Source organism: Cyprinodon variegatus, unplaced genomic scaffold (genome assembly GCF_000732505.1).
Source record: "Cyprinodon variegatus isolate N-32 unplaced genomic scaffold, C_variegatus-1.0 Scaffold26, whole genome shotgun sequence".
Lineage (NCBI taxonomy): Eukaryota > Metazoa > Chordata > Actinopteri > Cyprinodontiformes > Cyprinodontidae > Cyprinodon > Cyprinodon variegatus.
The window spans coordinates 41,862-58,003 of NW_015150479.1; the positions used below are offsets into that span (position 1 = coordinate 41,862).

General features: G+C 37.4%; 1 protein-coding gene across 2 annotated transcripts in view; it reads left to right on the top strand.

The window, feature by feature from the left end:
* Positions 1-8,175: 8,175 nt before the first annotated feature.
* LOC107097938 (complement component C7-like) overlaps positions 8,176-16,142 on the top strand; it is a 13,674-nt gene continuing 5,707 nt past the window's right edge. For both annotated transcript variants that reach the window (XM_015395320.1, XM_015395311.1), the window contains exons 1-12: positions 8,176-8,283; positions 8,412-8,473; positions 8,603-8,681; positions 8,771-8,912; positions 8,999-9,143; positions 9,797-9,935; positions 11,137-11,280; positions 11,411-11,654; positions 12,823-12,936; positions 13,030-13,196; positions 13,280-13,508; positions 13,608-13,782. In XM_015395320.1, the coding sequence (XP_015250806.1) occupies positions 8,278-8,283; positions 8,412-8,473; positions 8,603-8,681; positions 8,771-8,912; positions 8,999-9,143; positions 9,797-9,935; positions 11,137-11,280; positions 11,411-11,654; positions 12,823-12,936; positions 13,030-13,196; positions 13,280-13,508; positions 13,608-13,782 (1,646 nt within the window). In that variant the 5' untranslated portion in view covers positions 8,176-8,277. The remainder of the gene's footprint in view (positions 8,284-8,411; positions 8,474-8,602; positions 8,682-8,770; positions 8,913-8,998; positions 9,144-9,796; positions 9,936-11,136; positions 11,281-11,410; positions 11,655-12,822; positions 12,937-13,029; positions 13,197-13,279; positions 13,509-13,607; positions 13,783-16,142) is intronic.

Consider the following 16,142-nt stretch of genomic DNA (forward strand, 5'->3'; position numbering starts at 1 on the left):
CAGTTTACTGAGTGCTTGCTGTCTGGTCGCTTTCTTGCTTTGCTTCTTGAAAGAAAAGACAAAGTTAATAAGCTCAACATAGCTGTAATTTCATGAGCATTATTGCATTACTCCGATCTGATGCAGATTACTTTTCAGGTGTTAAGCAAGCATAGCAGCATCTTGTTTCATTTTTTTTTGCTGAGCAGCATCTGAAAACTACCTGTTTCCAGGGTGATGGGCAAGCAGAGAGGGTGGGCAGCAGCACCTGGTGTGACCTTGCTGAGCTTGTGTTTCAGACATTTAGCAGCCAGGTGCTGAAGAGGAAACAATAACTCTGCATTGTTCATTGTTGTGCTTGTGCATTTTTTGTTCTGTTATTATTATTATTATTTTTTGTTCTAACCCTGTCTTACTGAAATGCTTTCATAACAAATCACAGAGTGGAAGTGTTGGAATCTAATCATCATTTTCAACCAAACCTAGGCTTACCTAAATGTGGTGCACTATTTGCATAGCTAATATAATAAAAGTAAATGAAAAAAAAAATGGCTCTGCAAAGCTACCAGGGATTTGTGCAAATTATAAATTTGCCAAAAAAAGATGAGAAAATGCAAATGATTTGTTTAAGAGAGTGTGCATGTCAAATGTCTGTCTCTCTCTGTCACGCACAGCAGTGAAGAGGAGGTTGAGGTGTGGGAGGCAGAGATGGATGATGGCATTCAGACAGTTTAAAGAGGGGCAGTGGCGAGATGTGCTGCTTCATAAAACTTTGAAGTGTTTTTACAGGCACTTCTGTCTGTACTTGTTAAGGTACATGTGTGCACAGGGTGACAGCTGCCCTGTCTACAGTGTGCATTTTTATTACAAAATATTTTTGTTTTTGTTTGTACAAGCTTTCACCTGTGAGAAATTACCTTTCAGGTGTTTTCCTCCATCCCTTTTGTGTCAAGCACTCCTCCAGCTCATCCTGAAGAGGATTAACATGTTACAGATAAAAGATGGATAACTGGCATAGATGGGCAAAAGAATACAGAAAAACCTCTAATAAAAACATTTAAAAATGTCTGAGTCTGCAAAATAATGCAAAGACAGACAGAAATACTGAGTGACCATCCTCCACAGAGATCAGCCCTATCAGAAGAAGCCACCTCAATCGGGCTTCCTGTGATGAGATTTTTATTCTCTGGAAGAGACCCACTCAAATCAACCCAAATCAACAAGGAATAAGAAGAAAGATACATCCAGAAAAAGATGCTAAAAAGAAAAGTAAATCCACTGGCTAGACAGAAGGCAGACAACATACAGAAGTGAATGAATAAGTGAATTTAAAGACAAAAAGGAGGCAGTACTCACAAAGACACTGCAACTGAGAAATACTTCCAACAACACCACGGATACACTGAGCTACACTTTCCGTTAAGACTTGGTTGAGCAAATGTCAAAACTGGAGCACCAATTAAATTACACCAGAGAGTGAGTGACACTGAGGACCACCTACTTCACCATGATCAGGGTCTACAGTTTATGCTACAAGGGGAAGCTAAACTATAGCCAGATTTAACCTAAAACCCAGAGTAAGATGATAAAACATATGGGATACTAGATCGAGAGGGGAAGAATAACATTAATTATTTCATAACAGACTACATATATGTCCCCAAAGGGATGGGGAGACAAAAAATACTTTGTTCACACCTTCAAGCTATCTATCACTGATTCTTTCCTGAGAAGAGATCATGCAGAACAAACATTTTATATAACACTTAATTATGTGTATTACAAGAACATGGGGTATATTTGATAAAAGTTGTAATTTTACTCAGACCAGAGAAATGTCTGAGGCTTCAAATGGTGTTTACCACTGGGCTTGCTTCTTCAAAAATTCACCCCAGAATAACAGTTAAAGAAGTATTTTATACATATCCAGGTTCACACATTGCATTTTCATCCCTTCTCAAATGACATCATACAAATGTTTATAAATGAGGAGACTTATTTGGCTGCAGACATATCAAGATAAGACACAGTGCTCTAGATCAAGGACAATCCATTGCAAACTACCAGAGCTCTCTGTTTAGAATGATCCACTCGGTCTTTATGCATCAATTTCCATCCCAAATCTTTGTTACAAACACAATGAAGATGATGACTTTTTATCCGGATATAAGAACTGTTCTACCTAGATAAACGAATTTCAAAAACATTCGCCTTAACACATAACAGACAGGTATTATTAGGGTTTAACAAGCAGATACATGAATGTTGGAGCCAAATGCTTGATTTATGATTAAATATTTATTTCTAGTTTACTATTTTTGTCTGGTTTTGGTATGATATATATGAACATGAAATATTTTGGTTTGAAGTATAAGTTGACTGACTTAACTATGAAATTATGAATTTGTTTAGTTGTGTTTTGCTGCCATTCATAATTTACGCTGTTTCTCGCCTCCGCCCCCTTCATTATGGACAGGTGACTGCAGCACCTGGATTATATTGGTGTTGGCTTTTGGGGCCGGGTGAGCTCTTGGATTCAGTCAGTGCAACCATACAGTTTTTGACCGCTTGTGATTATTGTTTTTTTTTGAGTGGCAAAAAGGAACGATATGATGAATAACAGAAAATAATCACCTTGGCTCAGAGCCTGAGAATGACAACTTTTCCTAAAATGATTTGACTCCATCCATCCATCCATGTCTAAATTTACTACCTAAGAAACTGCCTTAACCCAGATAAAAAAAAACTAACACCCAAGTATTCATTCACTAAAACTTTGATATTTTGTTGTTTGGTCAGCAATGACACGGGCTCACACAAGAGAAAAAGTCTGAATTCCATTGGAAGAATTAACTTCTGTGAGCAGCTAACTATAAAGGATCTCAAGCAGGAGTCCTATAAAAAGAAAATTTAGATTTCAGGAAATCTGTCAAAAATTCAAAGCACTGCAAAATCAGTCAGTGACATAAACTAAGACATTTGCCACACACGTTCATCACATTTGAAGGATTCTTTTTGGTATAAATAATTTTAAGAACTATAAAGGTGTGTATATAACACGTGTGTACAAAAAGATTTATTTTGACCAAACTCCATGTGATGCTGTTTTCATTTTTTTTTAATATGAAGGCTGTCATAATATCTACACCCCAGCAGATACCACTAGTGAGCGATGAATGAAGCATCGATTATTAACCTTTTAACAAGGCAGTAGATTGGAGGGCTTTGTTGCTCCTGCGGAAAAGCGAAGCATAGAACAATCCTTGGAAAGCTCTGAGGGGCTAGGTCACCACATGGGTGAAACTCCCGGCTTTTAGAAATTGGCTGCCTCTTTTGATATGCCCCCGTTGATTTAGAAGATGAGTGGTAATTATGAGGACAGCCTGCATTGTCTACTGATGGTGGTCAGAGGGCCCGGTGGCGCCAGTGTACGGCAGCCCCGCTTCTGTCAGTGAGCCCCAGGTAAGCTGTGGCTACAATGTAGCTTGCCACCATCAGTGTGTGAGTGAATGGGTGAATGAATGTAGTGTAAAGAGCTTTGGTCAAGTCTCCTGACTTGAAAAAAGGCGCTATATAAGTACATGCCATCTACCATTTAATGCATTAACACATTTAAAGTGATTGACCGCACTTTTAAAATAGTCACAAAATAATCATGCTCTTTTTGCTTAACATTTAAACTTGTGAAAATACATCTTCTTCAAACATATTCGTCTGATATGGTGCCTGATATAATGTGTCATGATCTTGGTGCTGAGGACTTACTTGATTCCATTCACCTGCCTAGCTCCACCCAGTTTCTCATCACCGCTCATCTGTGTCACCTGCTACAGTCTCTATTTTAACTGCCTGCTTTCAGTCATCAGTGCCAGATTATCCAAGCACTTGGTGAGAGTCCTCTAGTGAGTCGTAGTGTTTTCTGATTGCCTGATCCACAACTGTTCAACCTGTGGACCTCTGAGCCTCCATGTTCACATTCTGATCTGTTTAGGGGTTCACACTGGAATAGAAAACCACCATGGAGACTCAAGCTCAAGGCCCAGATCTCCAGGTTGACCAAGACTAACTCGTGATGGCTGACATTCTATAACCGAGCTGCTGCAAAACATGCCGTTTGCAACACATTTCTGAGTTTCATAACTTACAGAGCGGGACTGGATGTGAAAGCCACCTAAAGAAGCCTTTACGTGTGAGCCACGTGGGACAAAGGAAAGCCCCCCTTGCTGTGAGCCTGCCATGCTAAGCTGCTAAGTGCTGGACGCAAACCCTCTAAAATGGACATTGGCAAAGGTATAAGGTCTGGCACAGTTACGGATAGATTCTATTGGAAAAATATGTCTTTCGATGATCTTGTTCAAGTCATGTTTTCACTGATGAGTAAAGACAAAGCTAACAGGGTGGCATGGGCGTAGGTTTGCATAGGGACCATAGGGACATGTCCCTACCAAAATTTTGGACCGACCTATTTGTCCCTACCAATAATTCGATGTGAACAACATGTTTATAATTTACTATACAGCATTGTTGCAGCACCCGCGTCTTTTCCTCTCGCAGCTCCTCTGCCTGGTAGCTGCAGCTGCCTGGTCTTTCCTGTCCCATTCACATAGCAGCGCATCAACTGTGCTGCGCTGTTTAACTCTCTGATTATTCTGCCTTTAGTTCCGCCTTCTCTCTTTCTAATTGCGTGTTTTCTAGTCTGTATATGTGTGCGCGTGGGTGTTGGGAGCGCAAAAAAAAAAAAAAGATGCTAAAATAAATTAATATTGGGCTACGAAACTAGTCCAAATAAAAAACTAAATATTATCTACGCTAAAACAGGCTAAAGCTTCTGATTACAGTTCTGTAAAGAATCAGGACACAGGTTTTTGATTTGTGGAACTTGAGAAATGTAAGTTAACAATGTTAGGATTTATTTTATTTTATCTTTTAATCAGATAGCCAAAGGTGTCATGATTGGCTTATAGGACTTAACCCACATGCAGAACACCTCTGGAGACGGAGTAAAAGTTTAACAATATTATTTATTGGTTTAGCTTCCTTGGGCAGGCAGGCAGGTTTCCAGGCAAAGCTCATCCAGAGCTTCAGACTTCAGTCAGGCTTTCTGTGAGTAAAGAAGACAGAGGCAGGTTAGAATCCAGTTTCTCTCTAGAGTCTACTGTGATTCACTATATTAACAGAGGCTTAGGTTTGCTAACCAAACTTGGTCAAACACTCCGGCGTCAAAGGAATGTCTGACTGCTGCTTATGAAGGAAGGTCTCCTGACGGGCTGATGAGCTTCAGGTGTGCTCGAAGCTCCAGCCCAGGAGACCCACAGCGCTCTCTGCTGGAGACAGATGGTAGATCTCCAGATCTCAACAGTAACCCCAGTCCTAACAGAAAACAAATAAAAACAGAAGAGGATCCTCGGCGCCCTCTGGTGGGCAAGCCTCGGGATCCCAACAAAAGGCTCCTTAAAGAAGATCTTTTATGAAATGAAACCAGGTGAAACAGAAACATTTCCTCTTGAGGAGTTCTGAATGGAGAATATTGACAGACAAAAACTTTTTTCAAATTTTTTTTCATCTTAAATACAAAATGTTTACATATTTTTTACAATCTTGGTATAATTCCTGCTCTAAGTAGGTCGCTTTGTCGGCTAAAGGCAAATTTTAGTGGCCTTATACTCCAATTAACGATTAATCAATTACTAAATTAGTTGACAATTGTTTAAATAATTTGTTAATATGATGAGCCCTAGATAAAATACATGAAATGAGCTAAACAGAGTAACTACAGCCCAGATATACAACTTCTAATATTAATATTTTAAATGCTTAGTGTCAGTTCCTCTTATACTGTAGTTCCAGTGCTCATGTAAATACAATACATTTATTTACCGTCCCTTGAATGTATTATTTTGCATGATCCAGAAAGAGCATATTAGATATAAAAAAAAATAAATAAATAAGAGTGGGGTTTACCTAGGATTACCTCTACCTCTAATTCTATATCTTCAGAAGAAAACACAGGATAAATCCACATATAACAGAAATATTTAGACTTTTTAACTTTGGTTAAATAGACACTGTCTTAGTCGCTGGTAAGTTTAAATGCAAACCTTTTCAAAGTAGAAAAAAGTCCTAACTCCACATTCATCAGAGCCAGTGATGCTTTAAACATTGATAAACATCATCTAGTGTGTGTAGTGCTTATAAGATTTGTATTAATGTAGGATGAAATGCTGCTGTTCTCTTTGGACAAAATGTGCCCTGATGCTCACATTAAGCATAAAAAAAGAGCATGGATATTTTTGCATAGGACCAAAGACATCAGGCCAATGAAACTGAAGACCAATAGTGTCCCTACCAAAGTTGAAATCAAACCTACGCCCTTGCAGGGTGGATTACATGGTATGCTCTGCTACATTAATATGTTTTGAGCTTTTGTTAAAGCTTTGACAGTTTTTATTTCACTAAGACTTTAAAAACTGATTTAACATTAGCGTCCATTTGTTTTCTCATGAGCTTTTTACATTTTCATGACCAAAAGTCATTTAATGGAATCCTCATGTCTATTCTTGGCTAGTTTTTTCAAGGAAGCTAAAGAATAATTTAACTAAAGATTACTGGTTCCTGATTAAGCAAACCATTTAATGGAACATTATTTAGCCAAATAATGTTTTATTCACCTCAGGGATTTGCATTGTGAATTAGTTTGAAAACATTCCAATCGATCTAGGTTAGTTGAAAGCAAATTTGATCACATCCCAAATTCTTCCACATAAATGCAAATGATATATGCAAATGTAAATATTTACCATGTGCAAAGGGATTTTTTTTATTATTAATAAAAAAAACTGCAGCTACAGTTTTCTGGGTTTTTTTTCTGGGTGTTTGAAAGTTGTATACAAACTTAAAAACATCATTATGACAATAAAGGAGACATCAGTACTATGACAGACACAGGCAAGAGAGTTGTGTGCATGTAAACATGTTAAGGAGCCTGACCAACCAGACAGACTTACACAGGGTATACGTTTAAGTCAGTTATCTGACTGATAGGAAAGGTCTGGTCACATTCAGAATACAAATTATTACATACTTTTCAATAAATTATAAGTGTTTTTTAATTAAGAGTTATTTCATTTGAATGTGCTTTACGGGAGACATCCATGTTTGTCAAAGAACTCTACTGCCATCCACCGGTTTATGACGGTGCGGTATCGGCTGTTGAGCAAGTCCCAGTGCTGTATCTGGTGTTTGTCACAACGCGCTATTATCCATGATGGCGACGACCAGGGCAAAATGCGAAGCAGAGAGTAATGGATTAATTACATGTTTTTTCTTTGGCCGGAAGGTCGATGGCAAATCCTCCCTCTTCAAGTTGGCAATCCAACAACGAACCAGTGGTGGATCATGAATTGGAAAGATGAAATAACTAATAATGCAATATTTAAAATGTACGTTTGCATTTCAGCAAGACTAAAAAAGATACATATCGTAGAGACCTATCTTTAGCTTAGTTATTTCTTCTTCATTTTCAATTGAACCTTTTATTGGAATGTTTAACTTGTGTGACAACCCTTCTGTTGCAGCATAAAAAAACTACCGTGTTGCATCATTTATTATTCTTTTTCAAGTCAAATACAATTTCTTCGTCGTGGGCTTATCACAGAACTACTATAACTGAAATGCATGAAATGAAATGGCATGAAATGAACAGCCTTTTCTTCACAAATGTCTTTAAATATGCAGGTGCATCAGAACCCACCCTTGTAAAGTGGCCCCACCGACCTCCATCACAAAGTTACACCCTTGGCCCTAAACCTAACAGTTAGCAAAAAAGCAAGTTCAATTTGATAATGAAATCCTAAAACTGGTCCCCACTCTGATGCCATAACTGGAACTCAGCAGACACTCCCTCCAGACCCAGACACACGCACAGGCACACTTCCTCTAAACCTAACATAACAGGCTCATACCTAACCCTAAACCAAACCTAAACTTAATTCACAACTTAGTCATAAACTTAACACCTTACCTTAAAAAAAGAATTGTACCCATGGGGACCAGGCACTGCTCCCCACTAGAGCATTCAGTCTCCACAAAGTGCTATGATTTATAGATAATGGTCCCCACATTGTATGAAATACACGCCCACAAAAATCCTTCTAAAACAGCCTTTGCTGTTAATACCACCCCCACACACTTTTTCTCATGAGTTCCTCGGAGTGTTCTCAGCAGTTACACTCCGCTTAATATACTTACACAGGGTGAAAGCCTGCACACGTCCCTCCTTTTTGCTTTGCTTCGAACACCATGAAGGCAAGTACATTTTGTTCTTGGTAGCAGAGAAACTTTTAAAAGATAAACTGCAAAACTACAAGCGCAGTTGTTTAGCATATACATATGGTGTTAACAGAAATGTGTTTTTGCTTTTTTCCTCTCGTCAGAATATTATGCAACTCTGTGCAACAGTTTTGCTGCTGTTCTTCAGCCTGTTCTTGGCCAGAGTGTAAGTTTTTTTTTCATTGCTGTTTCACAATAGACCCATTGTATTATACAAACAGAAATGTGAGATGTTATAAATTTTTTACTTACATTTATTGTTTTTGGATTATTATATTATAATTGCATTTTTAAGGTTTTGTGTCCAGAGAGTTCATTGCGAGTGGGGGCCTTATGGAAGCTGGTCAGTTTGTGACCCTTGCACCAAATTACAGGTATGAAGAAGTTTTTAATGCTTCTGCCATTTTGCATTGTCATCTGAAAAGTGTTGTAACTCATAAACTTTTTGACATTGTCTTTACAGACAAGAAGCCGAGCCATGTCTGTCTATGCTCAGTACAATGGAAACCCTTGCGATGGAGGCCGTAGTGAGAGCAGGTCCTGTGAAACTGCACAAGCCTGCCCACTGGACGATGGATGTGGAGACAGATTCCGTTGTAGATCAGGTTACAAACAATTTCTTAGAAAAGTCAAACGACACAAAAAAAAATGCAATATCCTCTAATCATCTGGTTTTAACTTTGACCTGCAGGGAAGTGTGTTAGCAAGTCCCTTTTGTGTAATGGTGATCAGGACTGTGAGGGAGATGGACTAGATGAGCATGACTGTGCTCCTACAAAGTACATCACGTGTGTACATACAGTTCCTCCACCTCAAGTAGAGCTACTTGGAATAGGGTGAGTAAAAAAAAACCTGTCATAGATCTTTATAGATTAAACTATCAAAAACTGCATGACGACTTGGTAAAACATTCACATCCCTTGCACCTTTTGACTTTTTTGTCACATTTCAACCCATAAATCAGTGTATTTTTGCTCCGTCGTATTCAAGGCTCCTCACGTGTGTTTTTCCTGATGTCTCCTAGATTTTGGTTTTCAGTATTTTTGATTTTTGGATTTTTGCTTCAGTTGCCTTAGGATACTTATTAAATCTGCAAACTCATCTTTACCTCTCTCTTCATTTGGCCCCTCAAAACATCCACTCAACCTAAAAGCATAAGTTTGAAACAGTAGAACAAGTAGTTTTCAAAACCTCTTACCAATTACAATGTTTAATTACAGTCAAATGAATATTTGTTAATTTAAAAAAATCAACACCACTTATTGCCTTGAGTAAATCTATCCTGTGAAAGCCTTAGTTAGCAAACAAAATGAAGATCTAAGAACACATTTGCAGACAAATCAGAGATAAAGATTTGAAGTAAACAATTTAGAAGGTGATGATTGTGACATGACAAAATGTAAACAAATGTTCAATTGCCACGAGTATTTCCTCACACTATTGTAAATAGATTTACCCAATTATTATATATATATTTTTTTATCCCCAGGTTTGATGTTGTATCTGGAAAAAGCAGAGGAAGTGTCATCAACACAAAGAGTTTTGGGGGCCAGTGTCGATCTATCTTTAGTGGTGTCCACAACACTCATTATCGGCTTCCCCTCAGCACTATTCAGTACAACTTTCTGGTTTGTAGGATAATTAGCGCATTGACGTCTGGTCTTCTTTCTTTCGCTTTTTGTATGCAACTGATTGACTTTCTGTGAGTTAAGTGTGAGATAAAGTGACACTCTATTGATTAATAATATCAATATTATTGATAATTCGATTCCTCTTTGGGAATACTTATAACACTTTATCACAGGGTTTTTTTTGTCTCCAAATTTAATTTTTTTTACCTTAAAGCCATCAATATGATATGACCTCACATAACCAGAGGACAACCATACAAATAGAAAGAAAAAGAGTGAAAAAGTTGAGGATTTGTAAGCATATTGAAACAGCAACAAATATTTGTTCAGCAAAGAATACAAATAAAAATTATTTTTATGTAGTCACAGAGAATTTTTGATTCAGTTTTCTTTCTGCCAATGCAACCTAAAATGAAGAAAAGCAGATGGTCGGTAATCCTAAACCACCCAAATTTATTGAGAATGATATTAAAAAAAGAAAGACTTTTATAGCTGTCGAACAGATTTCAAATTTAGCAAACACTGTTAATTTAGACATGGGCAATAAGATAAGGCAAATGTAGGTAGATGATTGTAGTGGTTTTTTTTAGGCATTATTGTTTTTGTTTTGTTTTTTTTTGTTTTTTTACTCTAACTTGGCCTTGTGGTGATTTGAGATGACCTAGTGTCAAAAGTCGACCAGAGGCTAAGCAATGTGAACAGAGTGGACACAATAAAGGTGAACAAATTAAACAGGTAGGTTGGTATGTAAGTGCTTTACAGTTTGTACTTAACTTGTTTATTTCATTATATAACAATGAATATATAAAACCTTAATAATGTTACAACTTAATTTTGACTAAAATCGAATGGTTCATTGTTAACAAGGTTGAAATTAACTCAAAACTTGTTCTTTTAAGTCCAAAATTTCATAACACTGCTTAAGGTTGTTATTTTAAACTAAAAACAGCAGAGTTAGATTCCTTAGCTTTTATAGAAGTCTTTCAACGTTGAGCGGAATGAAATTCATAAATGTCCCTATTATGTTTGCTAACTGCTGGAGTAACTTAGATTACCGACTGCTGACTGCAACATAACAAGACCTATTTACAGAAAGGGACTTCTGCCACTTGAGAGATTTAAGCTGGAATGGTTCAGCTATTTATTTTGTAATATTCAGTTTAAAATACAAATAATGTAAACTCTATTATTTTTTCAGGTTAAAGTACAGAAGGACTTTAGTGATGAGATGTTTGCCAGCCAATGGCACTATGCTAAAGATGTTGTCAACAGACAGACGGTTTCAGGAACAACAACAGGATATCGCAATTATGACTTCCATGAGACACTAGACATGTCTGAAGTATGTTGGCATTTGTCATGTCATGTTTTTAACAATTTTGCTAAATCATGTTTAGACTATTTGCTTAAAAACTAAACTTATGACAGAAAATGAATTTCCTTTAAATAACACATGTGTTCTTTCTTTATAGACCAAAAGACTTGTGGTGTTACGGAATGAGATAGAGGTAGTTCAATTCCAGAGTAATTCTCCCAGATACCTCCCAATATCTGAGGAGTTCTGGATGGCTCTGGCCAAATTACCTCCTGTTTATGACTACACAGCCTACAGGAAGATTTTGGAGAGGTTTGGAACACACTACATATCTGAGGGAAGCATGGGGGGCTCCTTGACCTCTATCTTTTCAATCGACGAAGAGACTGAAAAGCATATCAGTAAGAGTTTTTAAATCATAGTGTTTTATAAACATGACATTTTTCTTGGACGAATGCTAACAGTAATATAATTACATTTTGGTTTGCAGGTGATTTTGTGGCATGCAAATTAGTTTACAAGATTAAGGATTTTTATTAACTTCAGAACATACCTAATCAAATTTCATCTGATGACTTCTCAAAGCACATTGAAATTAAACTGTTTGTAAAAGAAAATAAAAACAAAAGAACTACTTTCCTGAATTAATTTCTCATCATTAATAAAAGCAAAGTCTAAAAAATAGGGCGACTAAGAAATAATACAAGTGTAAATATATATATATATATATTTTTTTTTTCCTTGTGTCATTTACATTGAAAAAACATGACATGGTATAAAATTTGAATTATGTTACTGAAACATGATTCGGCTGTTGTACGAAAACTTTACTTTTACTCGGTCAAGCCCTAATGTTGAAGTTGCCAAAAGCAGAAATAAAAGGTGATTTGAAGCTAATATCACTTAAGTGTCGAATAACTAAACATTTATGTATTGAGCAGGCAAACAGAATATGCAAATTACAAAATAAATCTATTAACATCCTATTTGTTCAGATTGTCTGCAGTCATACTCCCTGCTCTATGTCATAGAGCCAGGCTGATTAAGGGTACTTTCTCTCTGCTACTCTAGGTCCCTCCTTCTTCCTACTTGGTCCAGGACTGAGTTTAAAGAGATTTGTTAATAGTTCTTTCAAAAGCATACGGGAAAGTCAGGCATTATTTTAGAGACAATGATCTGGCTTACAATAATGCTCTAATCTACTGTGTTAGGCTGAGATCAGGACTTTGCATGCCCATCAAGGACTTCCACATCAAACTCACATTTGTATTTTTGTTTTTGACACCATTTTGTACACTGTTGTTTAAACTTTTTGGAACATGTAGATGATCCTTAAACTGCTTATTACAAAATGTATATACACATGACATGAAACATGATTTAAACAAGTTTTTTTCTGCTGCTTTTCAAGTGCTACATTTTTGAACAATTTGTGAGTTTGTTATCCGTCATGAACTGTTTGAGGAACTTTGGCAGAAAAACTAAACAAAAAAATTAAATTGTCATGAGGAAAAAGTTATGGGCGGTTGACATTTTTACATCAGTCTTTCTTTTTCATCTGTTTCAAAGCAAGTATGAGTTTTCAGAATCGTGAATGTGAAAAGAAAAAACGCTGGATTCTGTTCTTCCCAATTACAAGAGTAGATTGTTCGTCAAGTGACGGTTCAAAAACAACGAGAAATGGTATGACTTATTTTCATTTTCCATCTCATAAAGAAATCCCACATTTTAGAGAACGTTAATTTTCTCTCATTCATACAAATGTTTTACAAACAGAAAACAGAACTCCTAACAACGATGTAAAAGTTAAGGTGATGGGAGGTGGTCCAGCGCATATTGCAGCTTTGGAGAACATGCAGCTTGGTGATTTAGACAGGAACTGGGAAATGTACTCAAATTGGGCTGACTCTATTAGGTCATTCCCTGTCATCATAAAGCAGAAGGTGATGATTAAAATTTTATGTGATATTTGAAAAATGAAATGCTCTCTTTTTTAATTGATCATCTAACCATTTTGTTATGATAGCTTCAACCTATTTCAGAATTGGTTAAGGAAGTTCAGTGCAGTGGGGTGAAGAGGCTTTATCTACGTAAAGCTATAGAACAATATCAGCATGAAAGCCATCCCTGCCACTGCCAACCGTGCAGGAACAATGGACTGGCAGTCTTGGATGGGGACAAATGCAAATGCATTTGCAAAGCTGGCACATCTGGGCTGGCTTGTGAGGTTGGAGTTGAGGCAGATAACCAACAGGGTAGGTTTTTGATAAGAGTAAAGATATTTTACATTTTCAAAGGTGGCTATAAAATTGAATACATTATTTTATTTCTCCCTTACATGAACCTAAATAAAGGTGTGATCCATGGTAGTTGGTCCTGTTGGTCTGCCTGGTCCTTGTGTTCTGGGGGTCGGATTTCACGACGTCGAACTTGCACTAACCCTTACCCACAGAATGGCGGGCATCACTGTATTGGAGAATCAATGGAAACTTCCCGCTGTGAAGATCAAGAGGAGCTTCAATACTTAAGGTAATAGCAAACACTGGGTCTGTTACTGTTCTATATTCTTGCCCTATCTACAGTCTCTCTGTTCGTATCAGTGCGCGCCGTCATTCAGACAGCGAGCCCAACAACAGCCATGTCTCCCTCCGCGGCGGAGGGAGACATGGCTGTTGTTGCCGGACTACTTTTGGCTTGACCAAAACTGGACGATAACTCTGCTCACAGGACGCTGCCAGGGGTAAGTCAGTGTGATTGCATGCCGCTGGTGACCAGGATGCCATACAGATTCATGTCAAAAATACCGAACTATCCCTTTAAGGACCAGCACCAAATACTCTATATAACCATTCTATTACCCCTTTAACATTGGGCTCTACCTGTTTTTTCAGACTGAAATGCCATGTACATGATTTAAATAATTCTTGATGGCCAGAGTAATAGCACATTTCTTTGTATTCATTTATCCCAGTATGTTGTTTCCACATTTATTAACTCGTAGTGTGTGTTTAGTTTCTGAGTTTACTCCCAAATTATGTTTTCTGTGTATTTTGGATTATTCCCTTTAGTCAGTATTTTTAAGTCTTTTCCCCATGTTAAGTGGATTCTGAGAGCTCCCTGGGGTTTTAATCATTCGATATTGTCATGACTCAGAACAGAAGGACCCAGTATTCAAGGCAAGACAGACAGTGGCATAATTCAAAAGTGTTTATCAAAACAATAATTGTTTAATCGGAGTAGCAGCTGCTAGGGCATCTATCACAGGAAATTGCAGAAAGAAACACAGGTTATTGAATACATAAGGACTACAGAGGATGATATGAACACGTGAGTCACTAACTGGTTTAACAGTTCACCCTGTGTGCTGAGAACAACAACATGCGTTGGAGTCCACCTAGAGTGTCCCAGATGCTGCAGCCCTGGAGAATGGAGAACAAGCCAAATCAAGGTCAGGCAAACGGATCAGAACTGGAAGGCCAGGAGTCCAAAGCCAGGTCAGGCAAATGGGTCAGAACAAGAACAGGCTGGTTCGGAAGTCCACGTTTCCAAAGACAGTTCATACAAACTGTTCAGACGGGAACATGAAAGCCCAGATGTCCAGGAATCAAAGCCAGGTCAGGCAAACAGATCGGAACAGGAACAGGCTGGTTCAGAGGTCCAGGAGTCCAAAAACAGTTCCGGCAAAAGTATGCGTGTGTAGGACCTGTTCATACATCTTGACAAAATGAGAATCATTTGATTAATTAACAATGAAAATTGTGAAAATTGCCTTAAGTATGCTAATTCCAAAGTTATTAGTTTTTGCTGTTTTCTCCTTTTAGTAGTTAGTGTTTTCAAGTAACATTATTAGACAGAAAAATTTCTGTAACAGGGAATTGTTAATGTTAATTGTTAAACAAAATGTATTCAAACTGTGGATGTCTTTGTGGAATTCTTATGGTTTGGTAATTGATTACTGATTACCAAAAGCAATCGTAAATTAAAATGGTTTTAAGTGTCAACCATAAGTGTCAACCATGTTTACAACTGTTTTAAATAACCACATTTTCTAGTAAATTAGGTTGATAATTCTTAATTGATAATCTGATATGTCAACTATATTCATTAATGCTTTAATTGAATTATATACATTAATGCTGTTAATAACAAAATTCTAAAAGATATATTTGTTATTAATTAACTTTCATCAAAATAATACACTATTCTAATAAAAGCAGAACCTCAGGCCTACCCCAAACTTCCCCTGCATCAGTAAGCATATTGAAAAATCTGTGTCCAGTCTGGCTTCTGAGCTCAACACCGTACTGGACTGACCTTGTCAAGGGCATCTGCAATGCACAGTGGTGAAGTCCTCGTGGTGGTCAAGGAAATTACCTTGAACACCACGTTTGGTCTTATGCACCCTAACCAGATCTTGATAAACAACAATATAAGTTACTATAACTTGGGCAGAGCAGTGATGCAAGGGTTAAGCGAGCAACCATGTATATAGGCTGTCCCAGGTTTGAGTCCTGGTCTGGTGACCTTTTCCTCCTGTCTTCCCCCTCTGTTTTTCCCATTTCCTATCTGTCTAATTTAAAAAAATAAATAATAATGACCACTAGTGCTAAATCATGGCCAGTAGTGCCTAAAACTGATCTTAATATACCTTTGCAGAGAACACACAGCTATCACTTTCAATGTCAGTGGGTGAATATGAACCCATTCAAATGCTGGGTATATGCAGAGAAGACGCCACAGTTCTCTTCAACTGACTGTAGCATAAGAGTAGCATAAGGCTCTTTGGACCATATTAAAAAAGATTTTATCTATCTATCTATCTATCTATCTATCTATCTATCTATCTATCTATCTATCTATCTATCTATCTATCTATCTATCTATCTATC